The 20727-nt window shown below is 33.9% G+C and overlaps 2 protein-coding genes across 8 annotated transcripts in view; one reads left to right on the forward strand and one right to left on the reverse strand.

Annotated features, from left to right (window-relative positions):
• Window positions 1-20727, forward strand: part of pik3r3b (phosphoinositide-3-kinase, regulatory subunit 3b (gamma)) — a 481128-nt gene that overhangs the window by 320746 nt on the left and 139655 nt on the right. For all 7 annotated transcript variants that reach the window (NM_001442184.1, NM_001442179.1, NM_001442180.1 and 4 more), the window contains 1 exon segment: window positions 10657-10788. In NM_001442184.1, the coding sequence (NP_001429113.1) occupies window positions 10657-10788 (132 nt within the window).
• The window catches only part of LOC147843556 (uncharacterized), a 536892-nt gene that overhangs the window by 159202 nt on the left and 356963 nt on the right, over window positions 1-20727 (reverse strand). The window lies entirely within an intron of this gene.

Raw genomic sequence — 20727 nt, forward strand, 5'->3', positions numbered from 1 at the left:
TATTCTATTAGAAGTATGGCTCAAAACTGCTCTGGCCACTGTGCAGGACTTGTATATGTCACTTCCAAAATTAATTGATGCTCTATTGGCCGCAATCATTGTGGTCTAAACCTATATCTATAAACAATGAAACTGAAAGAGTGTAAGATTAAAAACTCATCATCAGGCCATAGCTGCCTCCTTTAAAATCTTATTTTGACCTTGATCTTAGTTAGTTAGTTAGCTTAGATTAGTAATTTTCCTATAGACTCTATAAAGCTTTGCAAAGGTAGTGTTTTTGCAAATACAATGTCAGTGTGTTCTACAAACCCTAATAGTCTTCTGTTACCTTACTAATACTCTGAGGGTTGACATCTATTTGGAAAATGACCTAATGTGTAAAAGAAATCAGCATAATAACCTGTATTTAGCAATTTGATCTACCGCCTTAAAATATGCTGCTTTATATACTAAATAGTATTAAAACCTTGAATTAATTCTATGTCCTTACTTAGTCAGACTTGCAAATTACTGCTCAGCTTATAGTTCAGTGTGAGGCAAATGAATGTCAGCAGACTCTCAATGTTTTGGGTACAACAAGCCAAACAACCTGTTTTTAAAAAAACACTATTTTCTTGGTCTGACTAGAAAGAATTGTAGAGATCTACAGAGCAAACATGCCCTGATTCCATCTCTCGTCTCCATGCAGCTAATACACTTAGCGGTGCTTTTTGATTTAGAGGCCCATGACTTTTTTGACAACTGTTCCTTTTTTATGCAACACAGTCACAGCTTTCACCATTGTGAGCGAGTTGAGACCCTACATGGCACAGCTGAGTGAAAGATGAGATAATGTGGCAAATGGAATTACGGTGAATCTAATTCTCTTAGGCAGGAAAAAAAGCACCACTGTCTCACCTATCCACATTTTTCCTGACCGTATTATCAGGCCATTCCATTAGCTTTAATCTACTATATTAGATTTAATTTGGAAACTTCACTGAAAATAATTTGATCATTTGACATTTATCTCAGTTTTTCCTTCAGTAAAACAGTTTGAATGTGTCACAAATGAACCAAGGGGCAATATTTGGCTGTGAAAACTGAAGTATTCTGATACAATTTTGCAAATGTGCAGCAAAAATGTCATTTAGAGCATTTGTTTTTACATAAAATAAACACAATGCTATGTTTTTAGGCATGTTTTATTGTTTTTTTAGACAACATACCAATGTTTTAAATTCAGAAACGTTAAATAATTGGTGGAATAAGATCTGACAGATTTTCAGTCACAACAAAAGAACATGATACCTAGTTTCGATCTTGGGCAATCAGAACAAAAATGTTCTTAATGGCAGTATTTTTTGTTTTGTATTATTATTATTATTATTATTATTATTATTTATTTTTTGGTTTTAGCTCATTTAAAAGTTAAGCTATTGAAAAATAATTGTTTTTGTTCTTTTTGCTTGCTTTTTCATTTTAGTTAAAATTGCTTCAGTTGATTGTTTTTATTTATTCTAAATTAAAAATGCATCTTCTTTTTACTCGTCATGCATTCATTCATATTTTTTATTTATTTATTTAATTTAATTTGGTTTTTGTTTTATTTTTCTTTTTTTTTATTTATTAATTTAGTTTAACTTAATTTATTGTTTTGCTTTTTATTTCATTTATTTATTTTTATTATTTTTTATTTTATTTTTTATTTTTTATTATTATTATTAATTGATTTCTTTTTATTTTTACTATTTTTTTTTATTATTCATTCAATCGTTTATTTTCTTTTCGACTCCGATTTTCTTGTTGCTTTATTAATCTGGGGTCGCAACAGGGGATGCCCTTCAGCGCAACCCAACACTGGGAAATACCCATACACATTCATTCACACACATACACGACAGACAGTTAAGTTTATTCAATTCATCTGTACCACGTCTTTGGACTGGGAGGGAAACTGGAGCACCTGGAGAAAACCCACGACAACAGGCGACAGTGTTAACCACTAAGCCACTATGTTGTCCCTTTATTTTATTTTATTTTATTTTATTTTATTTTATTTTATTTTATTTTATTTTATTTTATTTTATTATTTCATTTTAATTTTTTTATCTTATCGTACTAGTTTTCTCATTCTAAGACTCCATCCATCCAGGGCAGCTACATTTCCTTCACAATTTAATTCAAACACATGACGTCAATTTCCTGCTTTTTGAAACCACTATAATTTACACCTTTATTTTCCTCCACAGCCTATGGTAGATTTGTAGGTCAGCGCTTCCACAGGGACTAAGCCATCTGTAAAATTTTAACAGCAGATAATGACCAGCTGAGGCTGCTTTATCCAGAGCCAGTGCTGACCTTTAGCCAGCGGATCATGGTGATGACTCGTTTCAATGCTTTTAACTTACAACACTAACCTCTAAAACCAGTCTGAAGGGTTTCAAGCTATTATCACAACCTTTCGGTCCATCGCTCTATGACGTCTCTTAACAGGTACTAAAGGGTCACTGTTGAAGAGTGGGGTAAGACCTGTCTGATCATTGCTGATTATGTGTCCTGACGGCCAACATAAAGTGTGAGGCACAATAAACAAAGGCCTGGCGGATCAATAGCTTTAGGCTAGACAGATTTGAGGACTGAATTTAATGAAGACTTCCAATAAGGGAAGATACTGCAGATGAGGAGGACTTTTCTTTCATATTGCGATACATTTCTTTGTTATCTTCTTTGTCATTTCTTTCTTTCTTTCTTTCTTTCTTTCTTTCTTTCTTTCTTTCTTTCTTTCTTTCTTTCTTCCATCTATGTTTAATGGACATTAGATTTGAATGCTGTTTTTTAAAGAGGAAATATTTTAAAATCTTTCTTTTGTTCTTTTTTCTTTTTTTCTTTGTCTCTTTATTTTCTTTCTTTCTGTCTTTCTTTCTTTCTTTCTTTCTTTCTTTCATTTATGTTTTTATGGACATTAGATTCGAATGCTGTTTTTTTAAAGAGGGAATATTTCTAAAATCTTTCTTACTTTTGTTCTTTTTTTTCTTTTTTTTCTTTGTCTCTTTCTTTTCTTTCTTTCTGTCATTCTTTCTTTCTTTCTTTCATTAATGTTTTATAGACATTAGATTCGATTGCTGTTTTTTATAGAGGAAATCTTATAAAATCTTAAAAAGGAGATTTTTGGGTATCTTTAAGTTGTTGACAGAGTTGGGCAAAAATACATTGAAATGTATTTTAAAATAAAATATCAAATACCTCAATTTGAAGTGTATCATAATAAACTACAAAATACCGCAGCCACAAATGTATCAATGAATGAATTCAATCAATGAATTACTGTAATTTGTATTTTGAAAATATTACAAATGAGGTTTACATAAAAATATAACTTGTGTTTCTCTTTGATTTTAGTAGATTTTGTATAAATTTCATACGGAAGGTACTGCAGAAGATAATCACTATATTCACTGTAAAAACCATTTAATGATGATAATGAGTTGGATTAGTACTATATCTCGTAAAAGTCATATATTTTTAAAAAATTGCAACTGAAATTTTAAAAACTTTTTGATACAGTAATATTGTCAGGAAAAGGTAAAATCATGTCCATAATTAAAACTCACTATTGACACACATACATGCACGCGCACACACACACCTTTGTTCTTTACCTCATCCAAGTCTCTTTCTAGAATTTTGAGTACATCTAATTACAGGTACATTTGCAATGAACTTGAACTAGTCTTTTTAGTATTGGTATCATTTTATTGATTAACCAAAGAATTTGATTTTTTTCTAAAACGTGTTAAACATGTTAAACTTTTGCAAGATGTCATGTTCATATTTATGATTCGTTCATTGTTTCATTCATTGATTCATTCATTTGAATCATTTTCATTTAAAGAGGGAATTTTGGCTATTTTTATTTGCCACCCCATAAACCAGAAAATACTCTAAACATTCAAAACATTCAAAACATCAAATTATAGTTTTAAATATCCCTATGTACTGTAAAAACTTTCGTAATGTAGATATAAATAAACCTGTAACCTCTGCATGTACTGCTGCTAAAGTGGAAATGTATGGCTCAGTGCAGAAGACAATAAGCACTTTAAGATCTAAGAGAGATTTAAGAAAACAGCATTTAAAATATGTATTGTAAATTAAATCTACAGACACAACTTGATAAACAACAACAAAAGAAACACTTAAAAGTGCATTCGTATGCTTTATCCACCATTAGACTGAAAACAAAACACTTGCTGAAATCCAAAGATTTGTAAAATTGACAGGTACACTTAAAAAAAAATGTTTTCTCTGCCTGTAATGCCTTGCCTTAATTGATTGGCATGTAAAAGGAGGGTTTTTGGAGAGGCAGGGATGACCTAAACAAATCTGTTTTTAGTGGATTAGACACTTTACAAGCTGGGTATTTAAAAGCACACTCCAAACAATATATGGATCAAGCCAAGCAGGGGGAAATAATCGATTTAGGCCACTGGCAGGCTAGAAATTAAAGATCGGCAGATGGGCATCCACTGGGAGGATGATTAGAAAAATAAGGAATACATGTGGAAGCTCAGGATGGACATCACCACCAGCAAATGGGATTCATTGAGAAAATGTGATCAATAGGTGGTAGTTTCTCGCTTGACTGTTTCTCTGTGATAGAGTGGGACTTGGCTTATGGAAAATCCCTCTGCTGATATTAGCTCAGCGTTTTTGTTAGCCATGTGAGTTTAATGTAGAAGAACACTATGTCTTTGATAAATTGCACATTTTTAGATTTGCAGTGCATAGAGTTGCGGTGGCATAGTTCAGATGGGCTGAATAAAAATAGATCTGATTTAAAAATAAAGGAATTATTTAGTAAAAAAATAGAAGGGTATACTCAGAAGTATATATGCTAATTTCTACTATTTATACAGTGCTCGGAATATATAAGTACACCCCTTACAAAATCTATCTTTTAAATTCATATTTTTAATAGCAAGATATACAGTATTATATATTTCTGCATATTCATTTGATTAGTCAGTACTGAAGCCAAATCTGGAGCTTATAGCTAAATGACTTATGATAACAGTCCAAAAACTAGTACACTTAAATTTATATATAATAGAAAAATATTAAATACAAATAAAAAAAGATGAAAAATCAAGAGAAGCAACAAAACTAAAAAAAATTGTTAAATTTTTTTAGGTTGTCATTTTTTGTGACATTTTGCTTAAATTTAATTGTATTATCTTTCAATTTCTAAATATGTTTAATGACTAAAATATTATTTTAGTGAGTATCTGTTAAATAAATACATTTTGTGTAAATCCACCTAAATACATTTCCTATATTCACTTAGAAATTCATAAAAAATATTTATTTTCAAAATGTGGTGTACTCAATTATGCTGAGTATTATATTTATAGTATTTTCTATTTTTTATATGTTTCTATAATATATAGTATTTTAACTACTGTAGTTGAATAATAGTTTCAGTTAAAGTGACTGCCGCATTTCAGTTTTTTTTTCATTTGTAATTACTCAAGAAAACATGCTTACTGAGGAATTCACTGGAGAATGGCTGCTAATCAAATACAAGGGAGAACTGATGAAATATTAATAAGCAATTATATTGCAGTCATTTTAGGCTTAATTCCCTGTGTTTTTTCTATACATTTTTCTTTTTTTTCATTGTAAAAAAACTTAAATATTATGAGAAACTGTATACATTTTTAGGCTATATATTTTTGTCAGTTCAGTACCTTACAACAATAACATACTAAGTGTTTTCCTCTTCCCAATGTAACATGTGCCATGGATTTGGGTGGTTTAATTTCATTTGTTGGGTCATTAGTAGCAAATTACTTCTAATATCACTTTTGGGAGCAATAAATAATGTAAATTGTTAAATACAGCTCCGGAAATAATAAAAGACCATTTCAATGTTATTGTTGTTATTGGTTCTCTGGATTTAGTTCTGTTATGTTAACCTGTGAATGTTAGCTTATGAATAAAATGTCCATTTTTATGCATATAATTACTGTACATTTGTCAATGTGAAATATTCCATGTTTTTAGGGAATATATATATAAATATATAATGATGTTTAACAGAGCAAGAAAATTTTCACAATATGTCTGATATTGTATTTTCTTCTGGAGAAAGTCGTATTTGTTGTTTTTATTTATTTATTTATTTATTTATTTATTTATTTATTTATTTTTGGCTAAAATAAAAGCAGTTCTTAATTGTTTTAAAAACCATTTTAAGGTTAATATTATTAGCCCCTTTAAGCTGTATTTTTTTCCGATAGTCTACAAAACAAACCATCATTATACAATATGATAACTTGCCTAATTATCCTAACCTGCCTAGTTAACCTAATTAGTTAAGCCTTTAAATGTCACTTTAAGCTGTATAGAAGTGTCTTGAAACAAATATTATTTACTATCATCATGGCAAAGATAAAATAAATCAGTTATTAGAAATGTGTTATTAAAACTATAACGTTTAAAATATGTGGAAAACAGAAATTGGGGAAACAAAATAAACAGGGGGACTAATAATTCAAGGGGGCTGATAATTTTATGTTGATATGATATTATCGGCTTGTTCTCCTTATTGTTTCCCCTCTGCCATTATAAATCCCTCCCAAGCAGTTTATATTTCTTACCTAGTCCATCTGGAATATCGAGCTTTGCATTGAAAGCAGGCAAAACGACAAGTCAACAAACTAATCACATTTAGAGGGAGAAGGTCATCAGCAAAGCCTAATGGGTTTTTGATTCCACTGCAACCTGATCAGTGGGAAACTTTATTTTACAATTAGTCAGAGGAATGATCAATGCAATTGCAATTCAGCCGTGGGGGTCAATCACTTTTCTTATATTAAAATGGCATAGGATGTAAAAAATTTAAGAGGTGAAGAGAGGTCAATTGCTTCAAGCTCTTCCTCAGGTTTTTTCAATGACACTTGACCTTTTGTTTTTTGCAACTTTCTGAGAATCTCCACTGGTAATCAGCATAATGACTGGAAAATTTTTATTTATTTAGTTATTTGATACTGTAATATAGTCAGGAAAGGGTATGATAAAAAGACACTTTGTCCATAATTAAAACTCACTATTGAGAAAGACACACACACACACTTTTGTTCTCGGCCTCTTTCTAGAATATATCTAATTACTTAGAATGTGTCTAATTACATTTGCAATGAACTTGAACTAGTTTTTTTTTTATTGAGTAGCCATAGTATGTATTAAAGTTTGAATTGTAGTTCTACATTTTTATATGGCATTTAATTCTAAATTTTTTTATTCTATTTTTGTTGTATTTCTATGTCATTTATGTCATGCTTATATCATGTCATGTTGGCAACTTGTTTCAAGTTCTGGTTTTATGAAATAATATTAAGAAAAAATAAACATTAACTGAAAAGTGGTTAAAAAGTTACTTGAATTTATGTTAAATATAATGATGCAATATTGGTGACATAAAGGCCCAATCCCAATTCTCCCCCTTAGCCCTTCCTCTTCCCTTTACCACTCATTTTGCACTTTCACATAAAGAGGTAGGGGTGTCCCAATTATCATTAGCTTGAAGGCGTAGAGCTTAGGGGAAGGGCTAGATAGCCCTAAAAACCAAGGGGTACAAAAATTTCCCAGAACACACCATCTACAACGGCATCATGGCTGGACCCGGAAGTCAGGAGATGCACAAATTGGTATTTTTGTTATCATTTAGAATTTTTACAACAAACAAGCATATGCTCTTATACATTCATAACAGCGTTTGTGTTTTACCATTATTCTTTAAAAAAAATGCTAAAATAAAAACCCCAAAATTATTTATAATCCATAATAATAACTCTTGTTAAGTAATCCCACAACATACTTTGAAATTTGACACTCGATGATACTCAAATACCCTGTCAGAAAAGTCTAGTGGCTGGGAATGAGCTTTTTACAGTGTCTGCTATAATGTTAAGCTTGTTTTTGTGTGTTTACATTGATGAATATGGCCACGGAATAAATGCACAATATAGTTGCGAGTTTATTGCCACATTTTCTCATTATGATAACTTGATATTGTTGCCTTCACTGATTTCCTGAATATAAATACTAAAAAAATAACGCAACTGGAATAACTACAGCAATCACGATCGTTGATCTCATATGAAGCAAGAGACCATGATGACATATGATGACGTGTGCGGGTGTTTTCCCTGTTTCCAACTGGGCATACCTATCCCAAAGCCCCCAGAGATTATGCAGCACCATTGTTGCGACCATGACCTGTGAAGAAATAATGCCAAGACATTCATAATCCTGGACCAGACCGTATCTTAAGCTGATGCTATGTTGGTCATGGAGGAGTGGAGAGCATAAGACTGGTTCCTGAAAGACCACAGTCACAGACGAGTCCCCTCATTGATCCTGTGGGCCAGTATGATCACCCGCCAGTGACCTAATCACACCTGCAGTTCTCCATGATGGACATCCAGCGTTCTCCATTCTCCGGTGCCTACACTGCAGCTTCCCGCAGGAAGTTTGGCCAGAGGAGAAATGGTGGTCCCCAACTGAGCATGTTTTTTTTTTCCCCTCACTTCGTCAGTTGGTGAAGTTTCTTCCTCGCCACTGTTGCCACTGAGTTGCTTGGTTTGGGACTTGTGGAACTGCGCATCGATGGATTTGCTCTTCAGTGTTTGGACTTTCAGCAGTGAAATTTAAACCATACTCAACTGAACTAAACTGGACTGCAACTCTGAAAAGACTTTACTAGAACTTCTATGTTGAGGAGCTTTGAGTTGAATTGTTGTAGTGCGGTTTTATTTCCTAGGGGAAGCCCTTCCTTTTCACACTCTGTTTCAGAGAGTAGGGGTACAAAAATAGAATTGGGATTAGGACAAAAAGTACATTAAAACAGAAAATATTATAAATGTATAGCAAAGTTGATAATTTTAAAGTTTAGAGTTTTGAGATTTTAGCTGTTTTTGTCTTACATACCCATTTACTCCTATTACTTCCAAGAGGAAAATATAGATTAATAGGGATGTAACGGTATCAGAATTTCGGTACGATTATACCTCGGTACGAATGGTACGGTACGATATTTATTGAATAATTTACAGGAAAAACAAAACTTATGAAAAGACTCGGAAAAAAGTGCCAAAAGTGTTTATTTACCTTAGCACTGAACATATCAATGATATACAAATTAGCCATCTATCTGTAAGTTTCGAAACAGGAACTTCAATTTTTTAATTTTAATAACAAAAAACTTTTAAACCATATAAAATATAAATAAAGTTTCAATTTAGTATTGTAGAAAACTCATCACATTCAATATTTAATCGCGCACTCACTTAGAGATGGGGTTTTTAAGGAAAATTATCATATAACTAAAATCTGGTAAAAGCTGGGATCTCTGGGCATGTCTCTTGCAACAGAAAAACAAAACCTCTCATTTGGGACTGAGGTTTCTGGGACAGAGAGATATGATTTAGCCAAGGTTGACAGCAGTGGGTAACGTTGTGCATTGTCTTTCCATTACTTGAGAGGACAAGCCATGAGTGAGATAGAGGTCTCTTTGCGGTACAAGTCAATGTCTGCATCAATCTAACAAGTGTGCTGTGTTCTGCAGTCCCCATGACTGTTTTTAGTCGTATTGCCTGACTTATATTTTACCACAGTCTGGCAGTGCCTGCATACTGTTTTTTTCTTTGTCTGTCACCTTTTCTCCTTTTTCGTATCTTTTTAGTAAGAAATCGAAATGCTTTCACACATCCGATTTAAAACCCGCTTAGGTTCCATCATTTCCAGCTCTTTTTCTTCCCCGCTACTTGCAACACACTCCATTTCTGCATTACTGGATCTGTAGTGACAACAGACCGCAAAGGATGATGGCCAGGCCTAGGCTGATGGGAATTGTAGTTCCCGCTACCTCCCGTTCGCTTCATTCACCTAAGCAAACTTTTCTCAGAAATATAGTTTGATTGAGTCATTTGCCTACGGTAATATTGAAAAAAATTACTATTGCGGTATGATGGTATTTACATCCCTATAGATTAATTAATTATTTTTAACTAGAGCCTTTAGTGTAAAAATAAAGTCAGCTTTAAACTCTTTTTTACAGTTTTTTTTATTTTTTTATTCAGATGTCCGGCATGTGAAATAAACCTGTCAAAATTGCACACACCCTTCTGAGCATCTACATTTTTTCCTACATCATTCACTTCCTTAAATATCCTGCACAGAGTGTGTATGGTGCAGTTAGGAAATTATTTATGAATCTGTGATCACACCCAAAGTGTGTATTAAAAAATCTTTGAAATGAAATATGTAAGAGGTCTGTCATTGCCTTTTACGCATTTCCGATATATCAATATGCCATTATAATTTCATCACAATAAAGGGCCCTTATAAAATTACTACTGTATAATTGCACTCTTCCCGGATTTGAGTTATTGACCTGGAGACTTCCATTCAAATTTACTCCCTTTGTTAAGCTTGTGACTGGACCATTGTCCCCAGAGGGGGATCTGACCACCACTGTTTGTGAATCGTTATAGGGTTTCACCAAGGGCACATGCTTTGGAAGGGTAAATAATGGAGAAAGCACTCATGGGTGCCTATAATTAACCATTCTCTCTTTCTCTCTCTCTTTCTCTCCCTCTCGCTCTCTTTCAGACCCAGCAGCGGTGGATTTTGAGCAATATGAACTGTCCACTTTGGCTGATGCTCTGAGAAGTTACATTCAGGACTTGCCCTGCCCGCTCATCCCAGCTGTTGTGTACAGTGAGCTGGTCTACACTGCTCAGGGTAAGCTGACCGTATGGAGCTCAGCACAAAACATGTAAGCCAGACTTTTCCTGAAAAGTTTAGCTCCAATGTCCCTAAACACACCTAGCTTGATGAAAAGTGAGACCTTAATTAGCTTGCTCAAGGGTGTTTAGCTGGAGTTGAAGCTAAACTTTTCAGGACAGTGACCTTCTTTTAGAAAAAACAATAATAAAAAAATAGATTTAAACATTATATAAAGAATTATACAGTTGTCATTTAATTAGTTGGATACTATTTAAAGATGCACAAAGCATCTTCTCTTTACTGGCTTTAGTTTTTCTTTTTACTCTAGAAAATATGTCTTGTCACATATGTCGTTATTTAAACAATATACTTCAACAAATCTAGAAAGATTGTGTTCATAAATTAGTAATTAAGAACTTAAAGGGATAATTCACCCAAAAATGAGAACTCGAGAACTCTGTCACCATTTAATCGCCCTTGACTTGTTCCAATCTAGAACAAGGGCTTGTCACTTCAGGTCCGAATAACAACACATGTGCGGTGACTTGCAGCAGTGAGGAGATTGTAAATAAAAAAGAATATAAGGATGATGCCAGAGTGGCTTTTTGGTTTCTTTTCTTGTGCATCCCAGGCACTAGCTCCCCATCTGATAGAGTTTTTAGCGTAGGGGTAATGTAGTAATCCAACTTCACAATTTGTAATGTTGCAGTATATATTTAGATAATGATAGCTGGGTCCTTTACTTGAAAGCTCAGATTTGATTATCAGAATTTCTTTTGTTTACAGAGTTTGAGGTTTACTGTATCATTATTATTCACACTTTAAATTTGCTTTGATTGTTCAGTATTGACACTTTACCATTGAACACACTTTGTAACATTTTATTGATCAAGTTTAAGAGTCTCTTTAGTTTATTGAGTTAAACTCTTGAGTTTGTTTTATTATAAATAGATCAGATATTTTGTTTAAATATCGTTGTTTTTGACTGTCAAGACTATTTGCCTTAGTAACGTTGGTCAAATAAAATAAAGTGGTTAAAAAACATCCTAATATTCCTAAATGTATTTTTAAAAATATTCAAAAATTATCAATATCGAATGATATAAAACTATTGTTTTTTTGTTTTTTTTGTGATTGTGATTTTATTTTTTACAATATTGTCCAGCACTAGTTTCAAATACTGTCAAAGTACAGTTTTCCCTTGGCTTAAGTACAGTCAAAGTTTACCAGCTTCCAGCATTCTTCATTATATCTTTTACTACAGTATAACCAAAAAAATAAAAAATAAAAAATGCTTGCAACTAATGAAGGGTAAGTAAATGGTTGAATTATGCCTACATCTTTAATAATTTTCAGCATAATGCAATGCCATAGATCACTATTGTCCAGAGCTGCAATATTTGTTTATTTATTCATTCATTCATTCATTCAATTATTCATTCATTCATTCATTCACTCATTCATTCATTCATTCATTCATTGAACACAGTGCTAAACATTTTTAATGAATTGTACTAATTTTCCCAATGATGGGTTGCAGCTGGATAAGTTGGCAGTTCATTCCACTGTGGCGACCCCAGATTAATAAAGGGACTAAGCCAAAGGAAAATTTATGAATGAATAATTAACCCTTCCTGGCAATTACAGTTAATGGTGGCTTTTAAATTTTAGAAAAATTTGCTGATGCAATAGCTCTATGTGAGAAAAGTGAATGAAATGGATCAGTCTGATAAAGCTGTACTCGCTAAAAAAAACCGTAGGAATCAAAAGAATGAACTGTTCATGAATCAAACAACATTGAACTGCATCTCTTTTAAACTGTAAACAAAGTAAGTGAAGGATGCCTGTAAATATGAAGTCAATACCGAAAGGTGTCACTTTTATGATTTTGCAGCCTTTTTATATTTTCTGTAAGCATCAATTTATTCTTCATAAGTGCCTTCCAGTTCAAAATAAAAGTCTTAAAGGTTTGAAATGGCATATGGGCAAGTTTAATAAAATGTCAGAAATGAAATGTGTAAATTCTCCTGAGTTAAAATGCAGAACTAAAATAGGTGAGTGGGTTTGTCCTCTTCAAAATATAAATGTTTTACTTTTCAGTGGGCAGAAAAAGGCTTCAGAGAGGCTTTGTGTGTGTGTGTGTGTGTGTGTGTGTGTGTGTGTGTGTGTGTGTGTGTGTGTGTGTGTGTGTGTGTGTGTGTGTGTGTGTGTGTGTGTGTGTGTGTGTGTGTGTGTGTGTGTGTGTGTGTGTGTGTGTGTGTGTGTGTGTGTATATGTGTGTGTGTGTATGTGTGTGTTTTAGTGGGGGCGCTACTGTGCCGGAGGGTATGTTCACACCATCTCTCTCTCTGACCTCGCTCTGCATTACACCCACTGAAAATGAAACAAGCAAAACACAGAGTCTGCATCATCTTTTAGACATGCTTGCTTGCTTAGAAGTGTTGGATGACTTAGTAAGGACAAACAGAATTATGTAAGCAACCTCGCCGAATAGTCCCGCTACATGTTTCGGTTGCCTGAGACTCCTTTTGCAGTTTAAAGACTTGCTAAATAAAGTTTAAGGAAATGAATTGCTAAATATCTAATTATATTACTTGTATAAATTCAACTTGTATTATCACATTTGCTTAAAAAAACTGTTTAGTTTTACTTTTTTTTACTTTGACAACTTTTTTATTTACTTTTAGGCCTTATTGGCCTTATGTGGATCAAAAATTAGACATCCCATTTTAGTGTCGGCATCAAATAAAAAGTACAAAAGGATTTTAAAAACATCAAAAGCATAGAATAGTATTACACTAAAGAGGTATAGTATAATGCTTCATTAACGCGTCAAATGCTGATTCGCGTGATGGGCAGAGCTTCTGTATGCCTAGTGACTCTAGCTTCGTTGCTAAATGGCTAACATTGATTTTATTGAGAAAATAACTGTGTTTATGTGCTTTATGAAGGCTCAAAAACAGCGTAGATTTGTTTGGAGCCATGTCTGAGTCCACTAGATCCTTTCAGAGGTGCACCCAGCTTTGTGAGTTCATAAACTCCTCCAGAAACTGTACCTGGATGATAAAAGCTTTCATCGGTGCTTTCGACTGAGCCCAGTTGAGAAACTTGTCGGTGTAAATTGTCAGTGTCGGCAGGAGGATTTTCCCTGGGATACTTTTCCCTATCATAATCACTCCCATACAAAAGCAAGCTTCTGATAGGTTAACATGGTGCGAATGTCCCCTGAAGTTCAGATTTTCAAACTCTAAACTCAAAATGCTAAACTCATTCGTTTGCGAAACGCATCAATCGCGCCGCCTCATTCGCGCATATCGCACAGCAAAAGTCTATATGTATCTTTGCATTGACTTATCATGTAAATCACTCACGCTTGACGCTTCTTCCTCATTACAACTTTATTCATTACAGCTAGTTGTTTTTCAGTGGGAAGCTTCTAAAGAATACATTTGCTAAATTTGTTTAAGTTGTACAGAAAACGCTTTTTAAATATGGAGTACATGTCATCTTAATAACAACACACACACGCATTAATTTCTGTACATCACAATATATTTTGAAAGGTAAGAGTCCACAGAACAACATTCCATCAAACACATTTAGTCCACCAACACAATTGTGTTGAATTATGGATGGTTATTCCTTTCTTTATGTCTTTGTTTCAGCCGGAGACCTGTTCTTTACATTGTTTACTATGTATACTTACATCCAGAAACAGCATCTTTGTAGTAAAAAGCAAGTGGATGTCATAGCTTACAGTGTTACAAATAAAATGAGACCACGACCTGAATAAAAAGTTAAAGTATTTGTCACTACAATCTAAACAAAGCAGTCCAGTGTTTTGGCGTTCTACATATGCATATTTGTCAGTCACTTACTTCCTAGTTCCTAGTTTGACTGATGGAGAATTTAGCCAATGGCTGCATGATTCTTTCGACATATGGTGACGTTGTTGTTTTATTGCACTCTCAGCACTGTCACTGGTACAATGGGCTGTCAATCATTATGAAGGGGACACGTGATTAGCACTGTCGGCTCACAGCAAGAAGGTCACTGGTTTGAGTCCTGGCTGGGTCAGTTGGCATTTCTTTTTGGAGTTTGCATGTTCTGTGAATTGAATAAACTAAATTGGCCATGGTGTATGTGTGTGAATGATCGTGTATGGATGTTTCCCAGTACTGGGTTGCAGCTGAAAGGGTATCCACTGTGTAAAACATATGCTGGTAAAGTTGGTGGTTAATTCCGCTGTAGCGATCCCTGATGAATAAAGGGACTAAACCAAAGGAAAATGAATGAATGAAGATATTTAACTGAAAAACAACACCCATGTTCAAATATTTTACCAATGTGTTTCTTAATTTGTTGCTTATTTCTATGACACAATCTCCATTCTACTTTGTGACTAAATCTAAACTCTTAAATGACGTTTACAGCTTGTTCAAACTACTTATTTAAAATGAGTTGAAACAACACGATTCTTACGTTTTTTGGGGGGACAACTTGATTGTTTAATGTTCAATCCACTTAAATTACCATGATGTTAACTTAATCGATTTGTGTTTGGAAAAATGAAGGAAATTTCTGAAACTGCATTTTTTACAGTGTATTTCTCTGTGGTTTCCACCTTTGGTCTGCAATCTCCTCAAAAACATTAACTATTCATTTACTTCATAATGTCTTGATTGATTTCAGGATTGGGCCCACAGAGTAGTAAGTCTAATTGCACTTTAATTAGTTCCATTTAGATTGTGCAGCAGGAACATGTTTGATTGATCTGCCTCTGCACCTAATAATTTAATTTTCTATCTTCAGTTATGCCAGCACTGTTATGTGAGCTACTTTAAATGAAATTCCTTTTAATGGAAGAAACTTATATTAGTTTTGTGATGCAGTGAGCAGAAATCAAGGCAATGACTCCATATAATACACTTGGGGTTATAAAACATTTTGTGTCTTCAAATCGTATAGTGCTAAGTCACTGTAAAAAGTGCCATATGGCATATTCAGCATTTGTGCATCAACCGTTCTAAGTAATCAATGGTCTATTATGGCAAATAAGCTTTTCTGGAAAGTCCCTTTGTCATGGGGTGCTCTTAACAATGCCAAATCCCACCTCCCTGTTCTCTGGATGAAATCCATTCGATTGTGAAATCAGGCTTGCTTTTTTGGATATCCTTAATTTAATCAGCAAACCAATTTGTGCTATTAGATCCAGTTTTTAAATACCACATAATCTAGAGTTTTATAATGCATGACTTGAGGGTTATAAAACTGAATTCAATTTGAGCTTCAAATCTAACATAAAACACACTTTTTGACAAATTTGTGGATCAAGATTTTTGGATGTTATTCTGCTCTCCAAGGATTTTTATTTTTATTTTTTTTTACAAAAAGACATTAAAAACAAACAAACAACAACAACAACAAAAAAAAAACTGTTTAAATGTAATTTTAAATTTTAAGTATCTTTTGTGAAAATAAAGTGTCAAAATATATGTGCAATGTAAATATAAATATGTTCATCAGATAAACAGATACATTTATATAACAATGAAATGCACATATTTAATCTGACCTGTCCTTTAATACATAAAATAATAAGCCATCACCTTACTTTTCTCTGCGTAAAATGTATTTGATCGTGAAATGAGGCATGCATTTGCTTGATGTCCTTAATTTACTACATAAACCAATTTTGGCTCTTAAAAGCATTTTTTTAATTCCATGTTATACTCAGAGTATTTTATGATGCATGACAGAAATAATGATACAGATTTCAAAAACTGTTTTCAAACTGTAAATCTAAACACTAAAAATATAACGGAAGACAAGGCAAGACAAGGCAAACTTTAATTTTAGAGCACAACTTTACACAACTGTAGTTGGTCCAAAGTGCTTTACAATAATATATATATATATATATATATATATATATATATATATATATATATATATATATATATATATATATATATATATATACAGTATACATGTAATATCTGACATACAGAAATGAAATAACATGCATGGAGTAAAAATACGTTTTTTAAAGGAGATTTAAAAGCATCAAATTAAGGAGAAATCCTAATGAATTATGAAGGATAATGTTTGTGATGAGACTGCAATAATTTCAATACAATTTATTTACAGTTATAAATACAATTTGACTACTTACTAACTACTAAGTCATTTTAAATTGTAATTTTATTTCACAGTTTTTCTTTATTTGATCAAATAATTGCTACTTTGGTGAGGAGCATAGAAAAAAAGACAAATCTCTTATGACCGGTTGTAATGTAAAGTTCCATACTGAAATCTCATATACAGTATGGCCACTACTGTATATACAGTATGCAGTATAGTTCAGTCAAAATCATTAGCCCATCTTTAAATTGTTATTTCTATTTTAAATATTTGCCAAATTATGTTTAACAGAGCAAGGAAATTTTCACAGTATGTCTGATAATATTTTTTCTTCTGGAGAAAGTCTTATTTGTTTATTTCGGTTAGAATAAAAGCAATTTTAATAAAAAAATAAATAAAATAAAACATAAGGTCAAAATGCAGTAGGGAGGTATGAGAAGAGTGCGCAACGTATTTAAAGACCGGGAGGGGAACGCGTGATTACCAGGAGGAATGTCTGTGATATGGCTGGGCTCAGATCGTATCACTTTCTCTCTACAATTGATCCGGTCCAGAGTTCGCTTCAATCGAGCCGAGACCACCTAATTCAGGCAATCTCAGACCGATTGTTTTGCCGCGAATCCGAGCACGATTGCTGGATTTACATATGCCAAACAAACCACACTAACTGGGTAAAAGAGACAGGTTTCGAAACAAAAGTCCAGGGGCCTCATGTATCAACGCTGCGTACGCACAAAACTTTGCGTACGCCAGGTTTCACACTCAGAATGGCTCACGTTTGGATTTACTAACGATGAAATGAACGTGGGAATGTACGCAGCTCCACGCCAGCTTCATGGCTGGCGTACGCACATTTTTTGTGCGTGTCTGTTTTATTTCTATTGGCGACTCCTAGAGGCAGTTGTGTTAAATTGCACTCTACAAAGTGTCTTTGAGCCTTGCAATTGCAGCTGTATGAGACAGGTTCATCTAGCAGGTACATAAGGTTTCCATACCATACAGTTGACCAGCCAAACATTAAAGCGCAATTTGCAGCGGTCGACTGTTTTCCCAATGTAATCAGAGCGATTGACTGCACGCACATTGCTATAAAGACACCAACCGAAGATGAATTTGCATGCATGAATCAGAAACATTTCCATTTAATAAATGTGCAAATAAAATATGATGCACAAACTTATTAATAATTCCTACTTGTCTTTCTCGTGATAAATAGTTGGCAAAATCTGATATGAAGCGGGGGAAAAAAAGAAGAATGAATTCATCAGACGCTGGATTCGAACCGAGTTCATGCTCAAACATGTCAAAACATATTGACATGCGTATTACGAGCTGCACCACTGAGACTGTTAAGGGTACTACAACATTTTACATCTATAAATCACACTATTTCTTTTTTTAATCCACACAGTGCGATGTTCCAACTGTGTTAACCGCATCAGCTAAACTCTCCCCACTCTATTTTTTTCTTTTGTTGTTAATTCCTGAGGACAAACTTGCAAATAACACCGTTTTCCTCCGGTCTACCTCCGAAAGCAGCAGCTCCAATTCACATTCTGTTCAAAGTTTCTCTTTTTGCTTACTTTTGCCATTGCTTTTTCGTTGGGTTTTGCCAAAGTAGAGTCATTAGCATATTCATACGGGGGAGGAAGTAGGGAGGGTTTTTGTGCTCTTGCATGTTGCGCTCAGTTTCACGTTCATTCGGATGTACAAAAGAATATGCGTGGGATTCGGCGTACGCAGTGTTTCATACATCTGAATTTTTTCTGCGTACGCACATTTACAGCTTTGTGCGTAAGCAATGTTTTAGTATGATTTCCACGCACATCTTCGTACATGAGGCCCCAGGTGTGCGAGCACCCTTAAATGTCACTTTAAGCTGTATAGAAGTGTCTTGAAACAAATATTATATACTGTCATCATGACAAACATGAAATAAATCAATTATTAGATAGGAGTTATTAAAACTATTATGTTAGAAATGTGTTAAAAAAATCTTCTCAGTTAAACAATAATTCGGGGGGGCAAAAAATCTGACTTCAGCTATAGGCCATTTGTGCAATATTTTTTAATACATATTGCATATATGACATATATAGGAAAGCCTAACAATGACTTGTATGCCTTATATGTCATTTGCATATAATGACGTGCAGTATTAGATTTCTATATGGGGTGCTTTAGAAGTTCACTAGAGTCGTTCTCGTTGAGTGTCTATGTCTGATTCTAAGAGCATTACTCAGTGATATCTCTCATGCCTTGAGCACCGGTGCCCATCTGGCTGGCCAGGAGCCCGTGTGCCCTCTTCCAAGAATGCGATTGGCCGTCTGCAGGGCTCCCCTTCCCCCGGTTGTGTCTTGCTGTGTCCAGATGGACTCGGCCAAGTTCCCAGCCGTGGCCTGCAGCCCATGATGCTGGCCTTTATTGAGCAGGGGTCAGTCTCTATCGGTAATCTCCGGGTGGGACCGTCCGGCTCCAGACTGGGGCCATGGGTGTCTGTGTTCCTGCATGCATTACTGAGTGTGTGCGTACAACTTGTGGATAGAGAGCTCTTGTAACGGTGGTCAGTGCGTCTCAGGCCAAGGTCAAAGTACTGACCCGTTTTCTGATCGGCAGATTGTCAGACATTCATCATTCGACCCCCTCTGCTCATAACCTTTGACCTTTTAGCACTTATCTTCTATAAGCACTGTGGCTGAAGCATCTTAACCAGCCCAACACCTTAATGGCTTTGTTCATGGTCATAATTCATGCGCGAAGTGCAGTTGGCTAGGGATTTTTTTGTGCGTCTGTCTGTGTGCAGTCTTTATTTACACTGAAAGAGTTGATACAGGTTTTACTTAGTGTACTGCAAAACTGGTCTATCTGCAATCTGATGCCATTGACAGTGAATTATGATTACTTGGAAACTTACAAATAAACATAAATAAAAGGGAAATCAGAAAATAATGATAAATATTATTATTTTAATTGATTAAAAATGACTAGAGCTATACAATAAAGGTATTTATATGAAGAGGATGTGATATTCACAAGTTGTGGTTTGTTTCATGACACTTTTAGTTGTATTTTAATAATCAGAACAATAATAGATATATTATATTATATTATATTATATTATTTTATATTATATTATATTATATTATATTATGTTATGTTATATTATATTATATTATATTATATTATATTATATTATATTATATTATATTATATTATATTATATTATATTATATTATATTATTAATCTAGGGTAGTCACAGCGGAATAAACTGCCAACTTATCCAGCACGTTTTACGCAGCAGATGGCCTTCCAGCTGCAACCCATCTCTGGGAAACACCCATACACTCTCACTTACACAAATACACTACAGACTATTTACACATGCAAACTCTACACAGAAATGCCTTCTAATCCAGCTCAGGCTTGAACCAGAAACCTTCTTGCTGTGTGGTAACAGCAGGATCTACTGCGCCTCTGCGTCGCCCTATATTATATTATATTATATTATATTATATTATATTATATTATATTATATTATATTATATTATATTATATTATATTATATTATATTATATTATTAATCTAGGAACGTCACAGCAGAATAAACCGCCAACTTATCCAGCACGTTTTACGCAGCGAATGACCTTTAAGCTGCAGCCCATCTCTGGGAAACACCCATACACTCTCACTTGCACAAATACATTACAGACTATTTACACATGCAAATTCTATACAGAAATGCTTTCTAATCCAGCTGAGGCTCAAACCAGAAACCTTCTTGCTGTGTTGCAAAAGCAGTACCTAATGCG

Source organism: Danio rerio, chromosome 6, assembly GCF_052040795.2.
Source record: "Danio rerio strain M-AB ecotype USA chromosome 6, GRCz13ab, whole genome shotgun sequence".
NCBI classification, from domain to species: domain Eukaryota; kingdom Metazoa; phylum Chordata; class Actinopteri; order Cypriniformes; family Danionidae; genus Danio; species Danio rerio.